We start from the raw sequence: 21,988 nt of genomic DNA, 5'->3' as shown, positions 1-21,988 counted from the left end.
GATCTGCCTTGTTACAATAACTCCTTCATTCTTTTAATGTTTTTATTTCTCTATATAGTTTATAATTAAATGCACATCTTCTGTCATTTCCATAACTTATCCAAATATCAAATATTACCTTTTCTTTCACCAATCATACCAAATGTTCCATATTTCATAATAGTCACTATCTTGTTTATTTTTTAACAATTTAGTTAGGCTATCCATCTCAGCACATTCATGTATTTTTTTAATTACTATATCCTCTGAAGGAATGAAAGACAGTTTCCAGTTTTGTGCACAGGTTATTCTGGCCGCAGTTCTGATGTGCAAAATTAAATAATTAAGTATTTTATTTACCACCTGTATTTATTTATTTAAGTATTTATTTACCACCTGCATACCTAATTTATTTGATAGTTCTTCCTTCTGCTCCTTTGTACATTTTTTTGTTAACACTTTTGTTTTTTCTTTGTTACTTTTTAACCCTGCCATATTTCCATATTCTTCTATTTCTCTTAGTAGTATAGGGCTAATTTCTAAAGGTTCTTGTTCTGGACTAGCAGGCTCGTAGCCTGCAAATCTGATTGGCCCGCTGAAAGCCGATTGTGATTGGTCGCCATAGACTGATGCGATTGGCCAGTAAACGGGCTGCCGCGATTAGCCCTGCCAAGAGCGGCAAACTCAAATCGCCTTCATTGGCTGCCTAGCTGCAGCCAGCCCTATATAAGGGGCTGCTGCGGCTGGGTTTAGTTGCTCAGATCTGAAGTCACAAATAAAGAGCTGTTGTTGCTATCTGAGTCTTGCCTCCGTTCTTGAACCATCCTCCCAGATATAACACTGGTGACGAGGATGGGATGCGGAGGCAACGAAAGCTATTGAAATTGAGCTAGCCGAAGGAGCACGTGGCTGAAAGAGCGCAACGACGGCGACATGGCCAGCAGCGCTATACCACCCGCACCATTCGATCCAGCTAGCGAAGATTGGGACTCATACATGGACAGATTTCAAATGTTCCTGGAGTCCAACAACCTCAAAGATGCCACGCCCAGCAAGAAACGAGCCGTTTTTCTAACCCATTGTGGACCAGCCGTTTTTAAGATGGCTAAAACCTTAGCCAAGCCAGCTGAAGTTAAGACCATGGATTGGGACACCCTTGCTCCCATCCTGCGCAACCATTATGCCCCAGCCGTGCCAACTCTCATTCGCAGGCATGAGTTCTACCAGAGGGACCAACGTGAAGGTGAGAGCGTTGGGGATTTTGTGGCAGACCTGAGGAACCTGGGTGGTTTGTGTGGCTTCGCCAACCTCGAAGAAGCCATGAGAGATCGCATCGTCCTTGGCCTCAGAGACCCAACCGTCCAGAGCAAGATTATGGCCAAGGGAGACATCTCACTTGCAGATGCCATAGCAGACGCCACAGCAGCTGAAGCCACTCGTAAATCAGCAGCACGAATGCGTCGAACCAGCAGGACCAACCGCCAACCCACCAACGATGCTGGGAAACCTTCAGACAAGTACACATCAACCACCCATCATGAAGAAGTCGAGTCATCCTCAGACAGCGAGGAAGAAGAAGTCCACAGGCTCTGGTCAGAACGTGAGCAATGGGACCAGCGGGGTCACAAAGCAAATTACCAATGCGCCGGATGCGGGGGAAACCACCCGCAATCCGAATGCAGATTCTTGGATGCCATATGCCGTTTTTGCGAGAAACGGGGACACATCATGAAGGTATGCAGAAACAAGAGAAATTCCAGCCCCAGACGGAGAGGGAGCAGCCCAAAGAGAAACGATGGCAAAGCCACCACACAGAGGGACTGCCCTAGCAACCAGTGGAACTGGTACAGCAGACCCTGAAGGTTTAACAATGCCCCCAGACGAGAGGAGGCTCATCAAACCATCATCATCGCCCACGCTTCATCACTTGACGCTAAAAAGATCCGAGTAGAGGTCACGATCGAAAACAAACCGTGCAACATGGAAGTCGACTCTGGGTCATCACTATCCATGGTATCCTGGAGAACACTCAAGCAGCTAATCCCCAACATCTGACGCCAAGACCTCAGCAGTCAGAGACTCATATTAAAAGACTATCAAGGCAACCGGATTCCAGTCACAGGTACCCGCCATGTGCAGGTCTCGTTCAAGGGACATAAGGCAATTCTACCACTCACCATCGTAGACCGAGACCGGCCAAGTCTATTGGGTCTTCAGTGGTTCGCGCCATTAGGAATCAGAATGGCTGGCATCCATCACACTGAAGACAATGACTGGGAGGCGGCCCTCGTCCACAATTTCCGAGAAGTGTTCAACGAAAGCCTAGGCAAGTACAAGGGGTCCCCCATTTCATTTAATCTTCGCCCTGACATAGCACCCATTCGTCTAAAGCCACGCCGAGTTCCCTTTGCTCTTAAAGCCAAAATTGACGAGCAACTGGACAAATTAATCGCGCAAGGCGTGTTAGAACCTATTGACCACGCCTGATGGGAGACACCAATTGTCACCCCCATAAAACCTGACGGGTCCATAAGAATCTGCGGTGACTACAAGGCCACCCTCAACCACGCGCTACAGCAGAGCGCCTACCCAGTGCCAGTTGTTCAACATCTCCTGCATTCACTTGGGGGTGGCAAAATATTTGCAAAATTAGATCTGTCCCAAGCGTATCAACAGCTACCAGTTGATCCCGAGACTACAGAAGCCCAAACTATAGTCACACATCATGGTGGATTCAAATGCAACGGGCTCCAGTTTGGTGTAAGCGTAGCCCCAGGCATCTTTCAAAGCCTGATGGAGAGACTATTACAAGGGATAAAAGGGGTCATGCCCTATTTTGATGATGTATTAATAGCAGCACCCACAAAAAACCAATTAGAAAAACGTCTCAGAACAGTCCTCCAGAGGTTCAAAAACGCTGGCCTCAAGGTTAAGAAGGAAAAGTGCCAGCTTTGCACAGAAAGGGTGGAGTTTCTTGGCTACTTCCTTGACAAGCAAGGAATCCACCCCACAGAAAAAAAATTGGCAGCTATCAAAAACGCCCCAAGACTTAAAAACAAAACTGACCTCCAAGCGTTCCTGGGACTTATTAACTTTTATAACATCTTCCTACCCCAGAAGGCGATTGTTGCTGAGCCCCTTCATAGGCTACTCGATAAAAGGGCATCCTGGAATTGGGGACTTCGGGAGGAACACGCCTTCCAGCAAGTAAAAGACCTCCTTACCTCAAAGGCAGTACTAATTCAGTATAACGTTGCACTACCTTTGACTGTCATGTGTGATGCCTCACCATTTGGGGTAGGGGCCACCCTGAGCCACGTCCTACCAAACGGCTCAGAAGCACCAATTGCATTTTTTTCACGAACTCTATCAAAAACAGAAAGAAACTATAGCCAATTAGATAAGGAAGCCCTTGCTATTGTCTCTGCAATAAAACAATTTCATGAATATGTTTATGGGAGACCGTTTTCTATTATAACGGATCATAAGCCACTACTTGGGATCCTGGCGGGCGACAAACCTACTCCACACATTCTCTCCCCGAGAATGACATGCTGGTCAGAATTTCTCGCCACCTACGACTATCAATTAAAATACCGCCCCGGGAAATCTATTCCCCACGCAGATGCCTTGAGCCGCTCACCGCTACCCGAGCCACAGGAAGACCCAGCTCCCACACTCCCGGTACTGCAAATAGAGACAATGCCATCACCTCCACTAACGGCTCAAGACATCGCCTTTGAAACCAAAAGAGACTCTTGTTTGGCACGAGTTCTTGGCTGGGTGGAGAGGAGATGGCCAGATTACAACACTAAGGAAATGTTTAAGCTGTTTAAAAACAGACAAACGGAACTTTTTTCACAAAAAGGGTGCATTTTGTGGGGAGACCGAGTTGTTGTACCAACTAAGTTACAAAAAAGGGTCTTGCAAATGCTACACGATGGACACCCGGGCATCGTACGTATGAAAGCGCTGGCAAGAAGTTACGCCTGGTGGCCAGGTATAGATAAACAAATCGAAACCTGGGTCGCCTCTTGTAACAAATGCCAGGAGAACCACTCAGCGCCACCTAAAGCCCCACCAACAGAATGGGAAACACCCAGGGGTCCTTGGTCTCACATTCATATTGACTTTGCGGGACCTACAAGAGGCCACACCTTCTTAATAACTGTTGATGCCCTCAAACTGGCTTGAGGTCAATAAGATGAAAGCAACCACTACTGAGGCGATCATTAAAAAACTGAACAGACTCTTTGCCACACAGGGGTTACCAGATGTCCTGGTCTCTGACAATGGGCCCCAATTTACTGCCTTAGCCTTTGAACAGTATTTAGCGGAACGGGGCATCCGACATGCACTCACATCGCCAGCTCATCCTGCGGCGAATGGTAGGGCTGAATGAATGGTTCAGTTTACAAAGAAAACCCTGCAGAAAATGGATCAAGTCAACATCCACAACAAAGTCACTACTACTGCTCCTACAACACATCACACCAAACAGCACGACCAACAAGTGCCCAGCTGAACACCTGATGGCCAGGAAACTCAGATCGCCTCTAGATCGTTTGCACCCTGCCTACACCCCGGAAAAGCCCCTGGGTTCCAGCAGCAAGCACTGTGTTTTCAAGGTAGGAGACCTTGTTTTCGCAAAAAAATTTTCTGGGGATCCCCTTTAGATTCCTGCCCAGGTAACTCAAGTTACAGGCCCCTGCTCCTACCGTCTACTCACCACTGATGGCAGACCATGGAAATGCCATATTGACCAACTGCGCTCCAGACTAACCACATCTTCCAACCCTGACCCTAACTTTGACACTAGGGGGGGAAGGGAAGCAGTGAACTCAGAATTAGAACCAACACCTGTCTATTCCGAGCTATCACCGAGATCACCGCACCATGGTTGGCAACACTCACCAGCTGCAACTGAGACTGGACAGTTGAACGCTTTGCCAGGAAGCAGCATCCAGGCAGGTTCAGCAAGCCCTGGGAACCAGAACAGTAATAGTGAGGCTGAGGACTTCATCACCCCGGAGGCACCAGAGGAGAGCCCTGACCATGACACCGGTTCACCGTTCCTGCTTGATCCAGCAAGCAATCCATCGGAACCCGGGTTTGAACAGGGTCAAGCGGAACAGGCAGACAGGTGCGAAGACCTGCTTACCTGAGAGACTATATTACTCCACCCCTTAAACGGAACCGAGAGGGGAGGGGTGTTCCGGACTAGCAGGCTCGTAGCCTGCAAATCTGATTGGCCCGCTGAAAGCCGATCGTGATTGGTCGCCATAGACTGATGCGATTGGCCAGTAAACGGGCTGCCGCGATTGGCCCTGCCAAGAGCGGCAAACTCAAATCGCCTTCATTGGCTGCCTGGCTGCAGCCAGCCCTATATAAGGGGCTGCTGCGGCTGGGTTTAGTTGCTCAGATCTGAAGTCACAATAAAGAGCTGTTGTTGCTATCTGAGTCTTGCCTCCGTTCTTGAACCATCCTCCCAGATATAACAGTTCTTCTAATATAAAAGCCATATCATCGGCGAATGCCTGGAGTTTATATTCCTCTTTTTTAATTTTTAGTCCTCTAATCTCTTGATTTCTCCCTAATTTGTACTAAGAGAGTCTCTTCTGCCAATATATACAGTAGAGGAGCTGGGGGAGAGAGAGAGAGAGAGAGAGAGAGAGAGAGAGAGAGAGAGAGAGAGAGAGAGAGAGAGAGAGAGAGATGTTTCCATTCTATGTTTTAAAAAGTTGAAAAGTACTTTTTTATGAATTACTTATTAATTATATCAAATTCATATTACAGTCTTCTTGATATTTAGAAAAGACTTCAAAGTATTTTATTTTCTAAAGAAAATGGGACAATATGCTTCAACAACAATCTTTGATTATTAAGTAATAATAATTATGCTGAAATTGAATTTCCCAGCCCATAAAATCAAAATAAATGATAGAAGTAGTTGATAATGTTACCCTTAATCTAAAACTGAAAGAACTGAAAAAACTGAAATTGAAACAGTTTAGATTCTCATTACTTTAAAAATGATAAAATCTAATTTAGTGCTCATAGATCTTTCATTAGTGAACTTGCAAATTAGTCTCCCAATTCCCCATTATAATAATAAAGGCTCTTGGGCAATCATTTAAACAGTTTTTATTTCTTAAAAAAAAACACCATCCACCCCACAGTAGCTTATTTATACTATCAATTGCGACATGCTTTTTCTTCTTCTTTATTCTTTGGGGAAACAGTAAGAGAAGTTAGATAAAAAAAATCTCATTGAAATTCAGCACAGCATAACATCTTTCTTATGATCTTAGGAAGACAATAAGAAAAATATAATGAAATCTGCATGATTAAATATGGACTAAAATGGTGAGTTATTCGTTTTGTTTTGTCCATTATTTGTCTTTTTCTTTCTTTAAATTTTCATAAGTATTTCCTTCCCTTCCTTTTTCAATTGTGATTTCAATGTAATACAGATTGGAATGTAAGAGTTAGCTGTCTACAGAGAAATTATTCTTCAGTAAGTTTTATTTAAGAAGAGAGAGAAAAATAAATATAATTAGAATGTAATACATCTCAGGTTAATTGAGAAAACTAAGAGCAAGACCTTTCCCCAGACTTCCAAAGCCTGTCACATTTTCAGTTATTATACAAACAGATTTATTATACAGAGTATGAAAATTTACCATAGCTTACTAAAATTAATTTCAAGTTATTTTTCTTTAACCATTTTGATTATATCCTCATTTTAGTATAGAAACTGGGATTATTGTTGTTGGTTTTTGCTTAGAACCTAAGGTTCTGTCACTGTTTAAAATGGAGTCTTTGAGAACATTTTTATTTACTTCTTAAACAAGGTGACCCTATAGAGTTCAGATTATTAATTCAGATAAAGAGTTATAAAATAGAATTGAAGGCTCTGATTTGAAGCCATTTTTAAAATCTCCATTTTGAATAGAACAAAGTAGAGAACACAAGGGATCAAAGTATTTTTCTTACATGAATGCCATAATTTGAACATTTCAGTTTATTAAGGATCATTTACCAAGAAAGTTTATTATTATGATTTTAAAAATAATGAAACAAAAACAACCCACAGTTGTTAAAATTAATAAATGTGGCAAATCCCAAACCAAAATAATCATAGTTCTATAATAGTTAAAGAAAAATGTTTAGTAGAGGTAGTCATTCTGAGATGGGCAGAATTTATAAAACAGTAACACAGAATTCTAGACTTATGCCAGTAAAAGATAAAAATGTCTTATATGACAATTTAAACTTGTGTATTATGGTATATTAAATTAATTTCAACCAGCAATGGTAGCATATTGTACCTGACAATTAACATGCCAGTTAAAGATGAAGAATCTTTTTCTTTAAAAGAGAGAAAGGGGGGGGAGAGAAAGTAACCACAGTTAAGTCACATTGATATCTTTAAATATACTTGGATTCAAATCCAACTTCCCACAGTTTTTATCTGTCAAATAAGAAATATTTGCTTTCTTTAGGCCCCCAGTTCTGATGAGTTGTTGTTACAAAAGACTATAAAATAATTTGATATTAATGATATTAGTGATTCAAAACATGTGTGCCATCACCCTAAACTTTAAGGAAGCATAATCATAGAAATCAGATGCTAGAAAATTTGAATAAATTTGGAAAGTCAGGTTTTAGTCTTATGTCCATGAAATACAGTGCTCCACAGATACCTCAAAACGATATTGAACAGAAATAGTTTAACAAATCTTTTTCCCCTTTTTCTTTTAGGGATGTATTTATTAAGAATGGACAATGACACATCTGAGTTTCTTCTTTGGAGATTCTCAGAAATTTGGGAGCTACGGGTTATGCACATAGCTTTACTACTGATATTGTATTTAATGACATTATCAGGGAACCTTCTTATCATCGCTGCGGTTGTTTGTGACTACCACCTTCACACCCCCATGTATTTCTTCCTGGTGAATTTAGCTATGCAGGATGTTGGTTCCATTTCAGTCATTATCCCCAAAGCTGTTTTTAATTCCCTTGTGAATATTAGGACTATTTCTCATGCTGGATGTGTTGCCCAAGTCATGTTCTTTTTGTTTTTCTTGACCTGTGATGTATACCTACTAACTGTGATGGCATATGATCGATATATTGCCATTTGTAACCCTTTACAATATGAAATGATAATGAATAGGAAGGCCTGTACCAAAATGATTGGCAGTGTATGGATAGGTAGCTTTCTCAATGCTTCATTAAACAGTACTGTCACTTTTCTTACTCCTTTCTGTTCTAAGATTATTAATCAGTTTTACTGTGAAATCCCTTATTTACTTAAGCTTGCTTGTTCTCGTTCATATGTATATGAAATTGGAGTTATGATCTTCACTGGTACATTAGTACTGGGTTGTTTTGTTTTTGTACTTCTGACTTATGTGCATATCTTCTCTGCCATTCTGAGAATTCCTTCAACTGAAGGAAGAACAAAAGCCTTCTCTACTTGCCTACCACACATTATTGTTTTCTCCATATTTATCTTTACTGCTAGTTTTGCTTATCTAAGAATCATATCTGACAGTCCACCCCATCTTGATTTCATAATTACAATAATGTATTCCATTGTTCCACCCATGATGAATCCGTTAATCTACTGTATGAGAAATAAGGACATCAAAGTTGCTTTTTCAAGACTTTATGCTCACATATCACTGCAGTTTAAAGAAATGTGAATTGTGTACTGAGCTCAGTTTTCATTTAATCAGTAAAGAGAAAATTAGATATATGATATAAAACTTATATATCCATTCCCTTAATTGCAGACAATATATGTTAGGTTAGAACATTTATTTTATTCATTCTTGAGCTTGATTTCATATATGTACTGATAGTGTTATGGTCCACTGAGTCAGGCTTCTTGGCAACATTTACAAAAGTGGCTTGCCAACATCTTTTCTTCATTTTTCCATGTCATATACAGGTAGTTTCATCCAAATCTTAATATAATGTCTGCAAATATAAATATATATCAAATGAAGAATAAAGGCAACTCTTTCTTACTAGAACAAAATAGTTTTAAGAGATGGAATGTGCTTATATGTTAATTGTATTAATTGTTTACTGATTCCTATACTATATTGATGCTATAGAGTTCACTGTCAGAACTAGTCTAAGATATATTGAAATTTTTAACAAGTATTTATAATAAATAATTCATGGATCTCACATTTTTTAAAATAATTTGTGTTTCTCTATACAGCTGTAAATGTCAATGGTTATAATTATTTCCAGCAAGTAGAAACAAGCAAAATAATAATGACATTTAGCCTTTAGCATAGGAAAGACTGAAACTTTTTTTGAAATATCAATAATTGCTCTAAAATAAAAATCACAATATAAATATAATTTCAGATATAACAGGTTTTATTAATCAATACTAAGGTCTGCATTATGCCATGTTGTCATTTGGGGGCATGAGAAAAAAAAAAGGTTCATTTTCATAGTTTTCCAATAAATGTAATAGTGTCAGGAGACTCATCCATTCTATTATATTTTTATCACTAGATGGTGCAATTAATTTCAAAATGTCCAGGAAGCAGGATTTTATTGAATTGTATATTGCTCAAAATATATGTAACATGAAAAATGAAATATAGGGATACTATTTTTTGTCTTTCATTAACAACTACATCTTTTTCAATTTATAAGCTAAAAACCCATAGAATTGAGGGTATATTGTGTCTTTGGAAATCTTTTTCAAATGGAAAATTTATGTGGCATCTTAATTTCATCCACTAAAAAATCTTTCACAACAATAACTACATCAGATGCTGTAAAATATCTGTTTCTATAAATTATAATCTGTTGAACCTGTAAACTAAAAGATATGCCTCAGTAACTTTTTCTCTTGGTACTGAAATATATGTTGCTACTTTTAAAAACCACTCAGAGATTTGAGGTAGTCCAGAATGAAGTGGCAAAGATATTATGAATATTTTATGAGAATGCTCTGGTAGCAGCTTTGGTACATGAACTATAGATATAACAACTAGGATTTAGGTTTGTCTATTCATTTCTAACAGTATAGTCATGTTTATGATCCCATTTATCAATCACTGTCATCTAAAGAGGCCCAGTAGTCTTCTCTGATCTTGCTATATTGATGAAAGGTGTGGTATATACTATCTATGAGTTACTTTCATTGTCATTCTGATTTTTTTTTGTTTAGACATCTTTTCTTTTTAATGATTCTGTTATTTTGACTTATTATATTTTTAATCAATGTATAACCCTTTATTTAAACTGAGTGATGGACTAGAAATCAATCATTCAATCATTCATTCATTAAATCAATGGGTCCCTATTGGGCAAAATCGTAATATGTCTCAGTGATGAAAATTTGGAAGAGGAATATCAGGGTTAGTCATTTTTTAAAAAATGTCATCAGTAGAGAAGATATTTCTAACTGAGCACATAAACTAGTTGAAAAAATATTTTAAAATGTATATGGTTCCTTAAAACCTTAGATAGACAGTTTGAAAAATGCTGAAAAGTATTTTTGGTGATTCATTTTACCACACGGAATTCAGAATAGAAATGCACATTGTCATTAATTAAGGAAAAATCCAATTGGACAATTGCATGAATAGCAACAAAAGTCTTGTATGTGATAAATAAAGGTAATTAAGCTGAAGTGGAATTTCTCACCTCATATAACCAAAATTAATAAGAGTTGATAACATGCCATCCTTATTTTAGAAATAAAACATTTCATAATGAAGAAAGCTTAAATACTAACAAGGTCAAATTTACTGCTCATGTAATTTTCATTATTGAACCTTCATATTAGAACTTCTCTCCATCTTCACCCTGCCCCACTTTGTTCATTAAAGTAACGTCATGTTCATGTTCTTTTTGTTTTTCTTGACCTGTGATGGCATATGATTGGTATATCGCAATTTGTAACTCTTTACAATATGAAATGATAAGGAAAGCCTGCACCAAAATGATTGGTGGCATATGGATTGCCAGCTTTCTCAATGCTTCACTCCATACTATTTTCACTTTTATTACCCCTCTTTGTTCTAATATTATTCATCAGTTCTACTGTGAATTCCTTTATTTACTTAAGATTGCCTGTCCAGGTATATGTGCATCAGAAATTGGAGCTATAATCTTCAGTACTATGTTAACACTCAGTTGTTTATTTTTGTCCTTGTGACTTATGTGCATGTCTGTTCAGCTGTTCTGAGAATTCCTTTGGTTCAAGGAAGGAAAAAGGCCTTCTCCACTTGTCTGCCACATCTTATTGTCTTCTCCCTATTTGTGTTTACAGTTTTCTTTGCTTACCTAAGAGACATATCTGACAATTCATCCTACCTTGGCTACATAATTACAATGCTATATTCCATTATTCCACCCATGACTAATCTATTGATTTACAGCATGAAAAACAAGGACATCAAACTTGCTCTTTCAAGACTTCTTAGTCAGAGATTATTTTATTTTACAGAATTAGGAACTGTGTACCTATCTATGTTTGCATTTGATCAGGAAGAGAAAAATATACATGCAATAGACAGTTGATAAAACCATCACTCCTATTGCAGGCAAATTACTCTAGCACTCTAGTATTTTTAAAACCAGTCTGCTTACATTTTCTTTGATGTGTCCAACTCATATTGGCAGTCTCCTTCAAGTCAAGTTCAATTCTAAGCAAGTTCGTGGAGGCTACTTTAAGAATTTTTATTCTCTGAGCACATTTACTTTTATTGGCTCATTATATTGAATTCCAGCATGATATGGTCACTCTCATCCAAAATTCTGGCAACTTCAATTTCCCCTATCACTTCTTCTTTATTTGTAAAAATTAAGTCCAGTATAGCTTTTTCCCTCCTCTATCTTCTGGATCAGGGGTCGCCAACCTTTTGGACCTCAGGGACCACCAAACTCATAATTTTAAATCCCGTAGACCAGAGACCCTTGGAAAATCCCCCAAAAAGTCTGCAGGAAAATTCCCCACCCTGTTTTCTTCCCAATCAATCATTCTTTATTTGGGATCACAGGATACCATCTCCAGCTCCGTTCTCAGTGGGAGAGGGAGAGAGAGAGACTTTTGGCTTCATGCAAGGAAAGCAGCAGAAGCAGCAGAAGTCTTTCTCTCTCTCCCCTAAACTCCACCAGAATGGCTCAAACTTTTGGATTAGGATGCCTTGCAGGGTCCCAAAGACTCATTTATGGTGGAGTTTGTGGAAGAGAAAGAAAAACTTTTGGTGCTTTCCTTGCATACAGCCAAAAGCAGAAAAAAGAAGCAGAAAAAAGCAGCCCAGTGGCCAGATGAGGCACACAGGGCAAGTTCCTCCCCTCTGCCCTTTCCCCCTTCCTCTCACTACCTCATGTTGTTCACAATGCAAGCAATGCAAGCCTTGTGTTCCCACAGGCTATGTTGGTGGTGCAGCCTTGTGTTCCCAAACAGCCTGGATTAATTGCTTTGGGGGGTGCTTTGGGGGTGACATTTCTCTGTGGACCACCAAAATTTTCTCACAGACCACCAGTGGTCCCTGGCCCACTGGTTGGCAACCACTGTTCTGGATGACAAAATTATCAGCTAGGTCTGTTTAATCTCCCTTTTTGCAGAGTTTGTCTCCCATTTGATATCAGGATAGTTAGCCTCCCATTACTACTGTGGTATGTTTCTTACATACATCTGCTATTTTTTATAACAAAAAGTTCTGATTCATTGGGTGGCCCATAGTAAATGTCTATAACTATGTAATTTTTTTTCTTTTATATTGACCCATATGGAGTTTAGGAGGTTTTCATCCTTGGTTTTGTGCATTTCTGTAGAGATGTAGTGATCTTTTATATATGATGCAACTCTACCTTTTCTTTTGTTAAGTCTGTTTCTTTTGAAGTTTCTATCCTTTTATCATTATATTCCAGACTAGTTTCATCCCATCAAGTTTCACTAATGGTAACTATATCATATCTGCCTTTATGTACTAGTACCTCAAGTTCACCCATTTTGTTCCCTAGACTTGAGCATTAGTATATAGCCATTTGACTCCTTTATGGCTCTTGGGTAAGTTTTTTTTTATCTTCTACTTTGCAACTGGATTTTCCACTCTTCCTATCATTATCTGATTGGTTATGTTGGGGTTTATGTTTGGAATTAAGTCCTAAAAATCCTACAGATTGTCCTAGAGATCTTAAATATTGATCACCTTACCCACTCATTTTTAGTTTAAATCCCTCAGGATAAGTTAAGCCAGTTATATTCAAAAAACATTCTTCCTGTTTTTGTAAAGGGCAGCTAAAAATCCTCATGGAAGTAATGCAGGCCATAGTCTAGGAATCCAAAGTTTTCTTTCTGACATTAATTCTTGAGCCATCTGTTCATTTCTAAAGACCTTTGTTCTCTTATTGGAAGTTGACCTATCATTGGAAGTATAGATGAAAATACCACTTGTACTCCTAACTCTTTAACTTTTTTGCCTAACTCTTTGTATTGTTTTTAGGTTCATTCTTATGCTGTTCATCCTTATGTGAAGAATGAGAAAGGGGAATAATCCATGGGCTTGATTATTTTCAGCTACATCTTTGATTTTTGCTCCAGGAAGGCAACATACTTCCTTAGATTGAATATCTAATCTGCAGAGTGCTGGTTCTAATACTCTATAATTGAATCTCTTCTCACCAATGCTTTCCTTTTTTTCCCCATAGGGAGGTTTGGGCTACTTTTCTTCCATCACAGGAGCACTTTGTGATGCCACTTTTACATATAGACTTTGGCATGATGGGTTAATAGTCATATAATGAAATATTTGTTAATAAAACTTTATTAAATATGAAGGTTATGAGGAACATTATCATTTTGTTCACTCATTTCTAAAATAAATTGGGAGTAAAATATGTGTTTATTTGTATACGTGATTCCCAATATTTTCCATATTCCAAAAGAAGAAATTCAGTCTGCAAAATGATTCATATTTAAGGTTACCTCACAGAGAAAGGAATTCACAACATATATATTTAATATAATGGGCTCATTTACAGAATGTATTCAAAATCTAGGAGCCATCATTCCTGAGGAAATGAAATTTTGGAAAGTTGTGGTGGCTTCTGTGAGTTTGCTGCACAACTTTCTTACATTTTGACATATGAAGGACAAACTTTGCAATATATTTCTTGAAATGTATGTGTGTGTAAGAGAAAGATAGATGTTACATCACCTAAAAGTGTAATCTCTTTTTATTTCTTTTTCACAATCAGTATTCCCATTATGATTGCAATATCTCCAAAACATGGCCAAGAACAGCTGTCACTCAGCAAAATGTTGTATATTCAAGATAATACACAGAAAATAGTCTGACAAGTTTTTTTAGGGATCACTTACAATATGTCACAAAAAATCAGAATAATGCTGCATGTCCTTTCATTATTTAAAGAATTCAAAATATCTAATTTTCTAATCACAATTGTACAGTTTGCTGCATGAATTTTTTGAGTATTAAATAACAGTAATTATTCCAGAAAACCAAAATAAATGATAGAAGGAAATAACAATATATCATCCTTAACTTAAAACTAAAATATTATAAAATTGAGACATAGATTTTTATAAATCTGATAAAATCAGATTAACTGCTCATAACTTTTTAATTATTCAGCCTACACATTAAGCCTTCTCCCTCCCATTATAATAATAAAGACACTTGGGCTATCTCTTTTATTTTATTTTTAAATCCATCCTGCTCCCCATAGGTTATTTATACTATGAACTGATAAAATCTCATGAAACTACAGTATAATATAAAATTTTATTAGCTTTGGAAGGAGAACAAGAAAAAAGTAAAGAAATCTGCATGAATAAAAATGAATGAAGTTGGTGAGTCATTTATCTATATTTATTTTGAACTATGCATTATTTGCTCCTTTCTTCATTTAAATATTCATATGTCTTCCCTTTTCTTTGCAATTAAAATTCCAGCAAAATGCAGATTATAGTTGGCTGCCTAAATAATTCTTCAGTAACTTTTATTTAAGGGGAGAGGCGAAAATAAGCACCAGAACTTAAAACATTCTAAATTAATCAAGCAGAGAAAACAATATTTTTTCCCAGTTCTCCCTTTCATTTCCACCTTCAGTTATTGCACAGACATTCTTCAATTATTCAGATTAATGAGATTTGGCTAACTAAGAAGGATTACCATGGTCTCATGTAATTTAATTTCAATTATTTTCCTGTAATCTATGAAGTATGGCCTCAGTTTCACTTTATATATAACATTAAAAACTAGTGCTCTGTCAGTATTTAAATTTGACTCTTTCAAAACATTTTCTTTCACTTGATAAACAAGCTGACCATACAGAATTCTTAATTCAAATTATGTTGTCAAATAGAATGAAAATTTTGATTTTAAGTCATTTGTTCAATCAGCATATTGTGTAGATCAAGGTGTAAATGAGAAGATCATTGAAAGGATTAACAAGTGTAATGAATACCATAATTCAAATCCCACCATTCATTTAGGGCCATTTATGTATATTTAAAAAATAAGTAAATGATGGCTTAAAAATAATTCAACAAAAAAATTCTCTCCATCTACAGGCTCCAAAATAATAAATATGGTTAATGCAACCCAAGACAAGTAAGTTATTTCTATTACAATTAAAAGAAGAATTTAGTAGATATTGTAATTTTGTATTTACAAATCTTGAACACAGAATCCCAGAGCTATTCATATAAAATCTCAAGTCCTTTTCTATCTAATATGTATATTATGATAGGTAAAATTTATTTCAACAGATAGTTATAGTGTATAGTACTGCCTGAACTATGCCTGTTCAAGAGGAAGAAACTATTTAAAAAAGAGGATTAACCTCAATTATTTTCACATTGACATATTTGAATATACTTGCCTTCAATTCTAACTTCCCAGCAGCTTTTATTTGATTTGATTTTTTTGCTTTAGGCTCTCACTTCCAATGAAGTTAGTGTAAGAAAATGGTTTTAATTAAATAAATAATTTCAAATATCTTTAGAAGAACTATTTCTCACTCTAGGTGTTTTGCCCAAGTCATGTTTTTATGTTTTTCCTGAGCTGTGATAGTTTTCTGCTTACTGTCATGGCCTATGATCGATATATTGCCATTTGTAACCCTTTACATTATGAAATGATGATGAACAGGAAGGCTTGTACGAACATGATTGCTGGTGTATGGACTGCCAGCCTTCTGAATGCTTCATTGCAAACTCTTTTCACTTTTATGACTCCTTTCTGCACTAATAGTATAAACAAGTTCTTCTGTGAAGTCCCATATTTACTTAAGATTGCCTGTTCTGATTTATATGTATTTGAAATGGGAATTCAAATATTTACTGCTATGTTAGCAACTGGTTGTTTTGCCTTTGTCACTGTTACTTATATGCATATCTTCTCAGCTGTTCTGAGAATTCCTTCTGTTGAAGGAGGGCAAAAGGCCTTTTCTACTTGCTTACCACATCTGGTTGTTTTCTTCATATTTTTGTTTACTTCTTGTCTTGCTTACTTCAAACCTACAGCTGACAGTGAATCTCATCCAAACTTCATAATAACAATAATGTATTCCATTATTCCAGCTATGTTGAATCCATTAATCTACAGCATGAGAAACAAAGACATCAAAGTTGCTCTTTAGAGACTTTTTGGTCAGAAATTATTGCTTTTTTAAGGGGAATGAGCTGTGCATCATCTTCAAATAATGGAAGATTGAAATATAAGTATTTTCCCAACAATTTTCCAGTTTCTAATATATTATATAAAGTTCAAAAGTTTTTTTTTTAATCCAGTTTAATCCAGTTTTGAAATTTGATTTATCTCTGTTAAGATTGAGATTGTTATGTGCAGTGAGTCACTTCTGACTCTTGGACGATAGATGTTTCTTGCCAACATTTTAAGATGTAACTGAGAAAAACAGTTTGATGCAAGGGCACCCAGCTGGGTTGGGCTGGACTACTACTCATTTTTTCCAGTCTTTTGACTTAATCACAAGATTAAGTTGTCTTTGTCATAATTGTTAGTTAGATAAAAGTTTCTATCCTTTGCTTGATGCCAAAGTGTCAGAGATAATGATCACAACAGTAATTCTATGAAAGACAGCTAACATATAAAAAATTAGAATTAAATTGTATGAATATTCAATTGAATGGAATATTACATATTTCTAATAGGAATACAGTACAGAAAATCTGTAAAAAATGTATTTATTTGAAGAAAGCATTGATTAAATGAAAATAAAAAATTGTAAATTGTGTTCAATAATTTATATGAAAAATGTTTTAAAATTCCTATGAATATTGGTGTGGAATTTCTAATAAATCTTAAATGAAAAACATAATACACATGAGCTGTTCACCATTCCTCTTTATTAAGATTTTCATTTTATATATTTTAAAATACTTATTCATTTATTAGCTTCCTCAGTTTCCACAGTAATTCTAGACAGCATGCATTGTTGCATCAAAGCAATCAATCCTTAAAACAACAAGGTTTGTATAGTATGTCTGTCTATAACAGTTACAAAGAAATATGCTTATGAATAAAGCCTACTTTTTGAAGCATCAAATAAATATGGATAATCCAATCTTTATGTAAAAAATTCATCTATTAAAGTCACTGTTTAAAAAAATGGGGGAGGGAGAAAAATTGGCTTGAACAGGATCTAAGTAGTTTACTTTTCTGTAGTATTTATTGACAGATTTCTTACTTCTTCAAGAAAACATGGTTAACATATTTGTTTACTTTTTGCCTTGCATATCTAAAACCCACAGCTGACAGTGCATCACATCTGGATTTCATAATGTCAATAACATATTCCATTATTCCATCTGTGTTATATCCATTAACTTTCAGCATGAGAAATAAAGACATCAAAGTTGCTTTTTCAATATTTTTTGGACAGAAGTTATTTTTTTTAAAGAAAATGATCTGTGCAGGGGTTGGATTAGAAGACCTCCAAATTCCCTTTCAACTCTGTTATTCTATTCTATTTATTTTCAACTATCAAGAAGAAAGTAAGAAAGCTGACATACACAAGTTTGACCCTGTTACAAGTTTTCAATAGGAATTAAACCAATCCAGAAGCTGATCTTCTGTAATCTTCATAAGTAATGAGAATCTGGAAACAACTTACAACCAAAATTTCAAATATTAATTAGTATTAGCAGTAATGGAATAATGGCATTTTAATTTATAGAAACAACCAAGTATGATTAAGATAAAGGTAAAGACCCTTATGCAGACCCTTCTATTAACTAACATTCAATTAATATTCAATTAATGTTGTGATATGTGTCCTGGTGGCACAGTAGTCAAACTGCAGTATTGCAGGCAAACTCTGTCCATAGTCTAGAGTTCATTCTTAATAGTACTCCAGGTCGACTCAACCTTCCATCCTTCAAATGTAGGAAAAAGGAGGACCCATATTATTGAGGACAATATGCAAATAATATTTACATTGTAAACTACCCAGAGAATTCTGTAAAGCACTATGGGGTGATATATTAGCCAAAAGCTATTTGTATTACTATGTGAATGTAGTGTCAAGACACCTTTCCCTACAATTGTAATGCATGTATGCTAGTACATCTTCCCAAGTAATATCAGTACTTCACATTTATAAGTAAATATGATCTCAAGATTGATTCAAATATTACAAACTTACAAAATAATCATAAAGAAAAACATAAAATTTTGAGAAATAGTATCTAACAAGTTCATTATCCTTTTTTTCTAAATCTCATTATAGTAATATTCATAAGAGGATTTGTTTAACATGCTTTTAGTAAAAACATAACAAAAAGATCAGATTGGTAGATTTCTGGTTGTCATTGCTGCAGTATGGATGTGGGTTAGCCAAGCTCTGTGAATCTACTCACCAGGAGGTCCAACAGGGCCAAAATCACCTGGATGGTGATCCAAAGGAACCCTTCTGACAGGCAGGAGAGAGGTTGGTCATTACAGCCGAACTGAGGCTGTGACAACCAGTTTGAAAGAAGCAAGAAGAGAATGATTTTACAGCAGTGTGTTTGATCTGGGTGAGAGATTTCTAATTTCTACCTTGGAACTAACTTCTCCAAAAAAACGGATGGAAAGGAGGGACTCTATAGTGTCGGAGGAAGAGAACTTTTTTTCCTGCCTCCAAAAGAATAGTGGTGGGAGAGATTTTGAGCCAATGACAGATCCAAAGCAGTAGAAGAAAAAAAACATTAATGGGAAGCTAAAATTTAAAGTAAAAGGAAAGACTGGACCGGTTATTCTAGGAATTTAAAACATTTCTTAAGACATTGAGTTATTTTTCCTCTTCTGTTATTTTGAATGGATGAACTTTTGTGGAATAAACTTGGATTTATAAAGTTTGTGGTGAAAGTGGAAGGAAAGTGTGAGGGTGATACCTACTGGCTGGAGAAGAGATTACACAAGTGAAGAAAAGTTGATAAAAAGATAAGGTTGGTTAAAGAAACTTACTGAATTCTGAATTCCTTCCTTCCTTCTTTTTTTCTATTCACTCTATCATCTTGTTTCTCTTTATTTAAATTTTCTGAAAAAAGAAACAGAGAAACCCCTCCAAGAATTAAATTACCAAACTGATCACCTAAATATACCACATATTCATTTAAAAATATAACAAATTACACTTTTCCCATTTTAAAAAACTATTATGAAATCTATGTAAAAGTGAAATATATTTTGACAATATTATTAATTAATAAAGTCTTCTTTGGAGTTAATATTTTACACATTTTTGTGGAATATATATTGAAGGAAACTGTATTGGAAGCAAAGGAGTGTGGCTCTAAAATTATGGGGATTCAATCACCTGCACTATGCTGATGGTGCGAGCCTGAAAGTTTAACCTGATCTACAACTTCTTATAATGAAAGTACAAATAAAATTACAATTAAATATAAAGAATAACAAACCAATGGCAATATGAACAACAATCAATTTTCAATTTAAGAGTGAAAATACTCAATAGTAAATAGTTGATCCAAAAAGGCAGACATATAATTCTTGACTTGTGATTATAACTGAGTCCAAAATTTCAATTACTAAGCAAGGCAGTTTTTGAGTGAATTTTGCCTCATTTTACATTTTTGCTACAGTTGTTTAGTCAATCACTGCAGTTGATATGTGAATATGTGGCTTCCCACATTGACTTTGTCAAAAGCCACAAAGATTACAAATGGTGATCACATGACTCTAGGACAGTGCAACTTTGATAAATATATGCCAGTTGCCAAGTTTGGATCACATGACCATGGGATGCTACAATGGTCATCAGTATGAAAAACAAGTCACTTTTCAGTGCTATTGTAATTTTGAAAGATCAATAAATAAATGGTTGCAAGGACTACCTCTACAGGAACCAGGAATCAAAAAATATACTGTGACCTAGAGCTTGAAAGTTTTGAAAAAAATTAGAAATGTGCAGTGTCTTTCCTTAGTGATATTCATGTAACAAACTTGGATTTGAGAGAAGCAAGATAGGTATATTGACTTTTTTTCCACTTTAGTGTTAGAAAAGAATTTTGAAAACACCATGGATAGCTAAGAAAGCAAACAAATGAATCATAAAAAGAAATCAATTAAGAATTCTCAGATGATATACAATTGGCCAGTTTTAGATTCTCATAGTTTGGGTACATTATCCAAACTCATAGTGTTTTAAAGAAGTATATAAGGCTGAGAAAAGTAGAAGGAAAAAGAAGAGGATGGCTACCAAGAGATGGATGGACTAATTTGCAGCTGAGACATGAATAACCATGTTAGGAACTGATTGATCATTCTACAGAAAATATATGTGTTTGCTAAGAGTGAATATAACTTGATAACATATAATCAATCAAACCATCTCCAAACTTTATTGAAGAACCAAATGTCTGCTGCAGCAGGTAGAACAAACATGGCAAACTATCTGGTTAAACAAGGGGAAATTTTGAATAGATCACTTCACTTACAGACATAGCATATTTCAGTTGAATTCACATGACTAATTTTCCCATTGGGATTCTCACTTCTCCAGAAAAAAATAGCTAGGTACAGCTTTTATATAGTAAAAAGTTTGCCAATCCCCTTACCTTTAGGATAATAGAGGAAATTTGTTCAAAGAGGACAGAGAAATATTTTTAGTGATCACATACATAGCAGTGAACTCATAAAAATCCTTATATCATTATTCTCTGATATTATTTAAAGAAGAACCAATTGCACCTCAATTCTAAGGACACCTGTAAAATATCCTGCACAAATAGCAATAAAATTCTTCTGAGCATTTTAGATTTCCATAACATGAAAATCGATAGTGTTATATTTAGTGTTCTATTTAGTGTTCATCTAATTTAATGTAACCTTTCCCATTATTGAGTCTGCAAATTACTTCTCTTTCATCCCTATTAAAACAATACAAATTTTACGGAAATAATCCAAGGAGTAAAAAAAAAACACACCACATTCTACTGTGCCTTTTTTATCCTCCCGATAGAGACTGTTTTGTAAAACACTCTGGGGAAATATACTTGGATGAAATATCAGCACTGGCTGCACAACGTACAGATAGACCAAGATGGCTAAAGAGGTTGAGATATCGCTTATTTTATTTTGAACTTATTCAGCCAAAGCTGTCCTTATCTTTTATTTGTATTCATTTATTAAACTTATATGCTGCCCAACTGGTCTAGAGATGACTTTAGGTGGCTTACAATTAATAAAACACCAATATGAAGCTTTAAAATAATAAATAGTAACACCTAAAATTGTTTTAAGATTCACAAGGATGAGGAGGAAGGAAGCAAAATGCACATGGGGAAAGAGGTGGGATCTTATCTTACTGTCATTGTCTTGATTGAATGTAATCCACTAAAGTCAATTCTTAAGTATCAGCTGACTTTGAAATTTCATCTTAACTCTTTGTAATCTATGTTCAGTTTATTTACCTTTATGCCCTCATTTTAGTTTATAATATGTCCTTAGAACTTTTGTATTGA

At 36.0% G+C, this 21,988-nt stretch overlaps 1 protein-coding gene and 1 long non-coding RNA gene across 2 annotated transcripts in view; both read left to right on the top strand.

Annotated features, from left to right (window-relative positions):
* LOC148124208 (uncharacterized) overlaps positions 1–21,988 on the top strand; it is a 465,649-nt gene that overhangs the window by 381,495 nt on the left and 62,166 nt on the right. The gene's annotated exons all lie outside the window — the stretch shown is intronic.
* Positions 7,761–9,134, top strand: LOC113448502 (olfactory receptor 14L1-like). The gene is made up of 2 exons (XM_026719218.1): positions 7,761–8,639; positions 9,111–9,134. The coding sequence occupies exons 1-2, from the start codon at positions 7,761–7,763 to the stop codon at positions 9,132–9,134; spliced, it is 903 nt and encodes a 300-aa protein (XP_026575003.1).

Source organism: Pseudonaja textilis, chromosome Z (assembly GCF_049901715.1).
Source record: "Pseudonaja textilis isolate UNSWEBS1 chromosome Z, rPseTex1.2, whole genome shotgun sequence".
NCBI lineage: Eukaryota > Metazoa > Chordata > Lepidosauria > Squamata > Elapidae > Pseudonaja > Pseudonaja textilis.
This window is presented reverse-complemented; position numbering and strand designations above follow the sequence as displayed.

What these genes read in the sequence shown, in the direction of transcription:
- LOC113448502 (XM_026719218.1), top strand. Translation starts at nt 7,761, where the DNA reads ATGGACAATGACACATCTGAGTTTCTTCTTTGGAGATTCTCAGAAATT. An exon ending in TGAGAAATAAGGACATCAAA is followed by an intron (nt 8,640 to 9,110) that starts GTTGCTTTTTCA and finishes TTGATGCTATAG; the next exon opens with AGTTCACTGTCAGAACTAGT.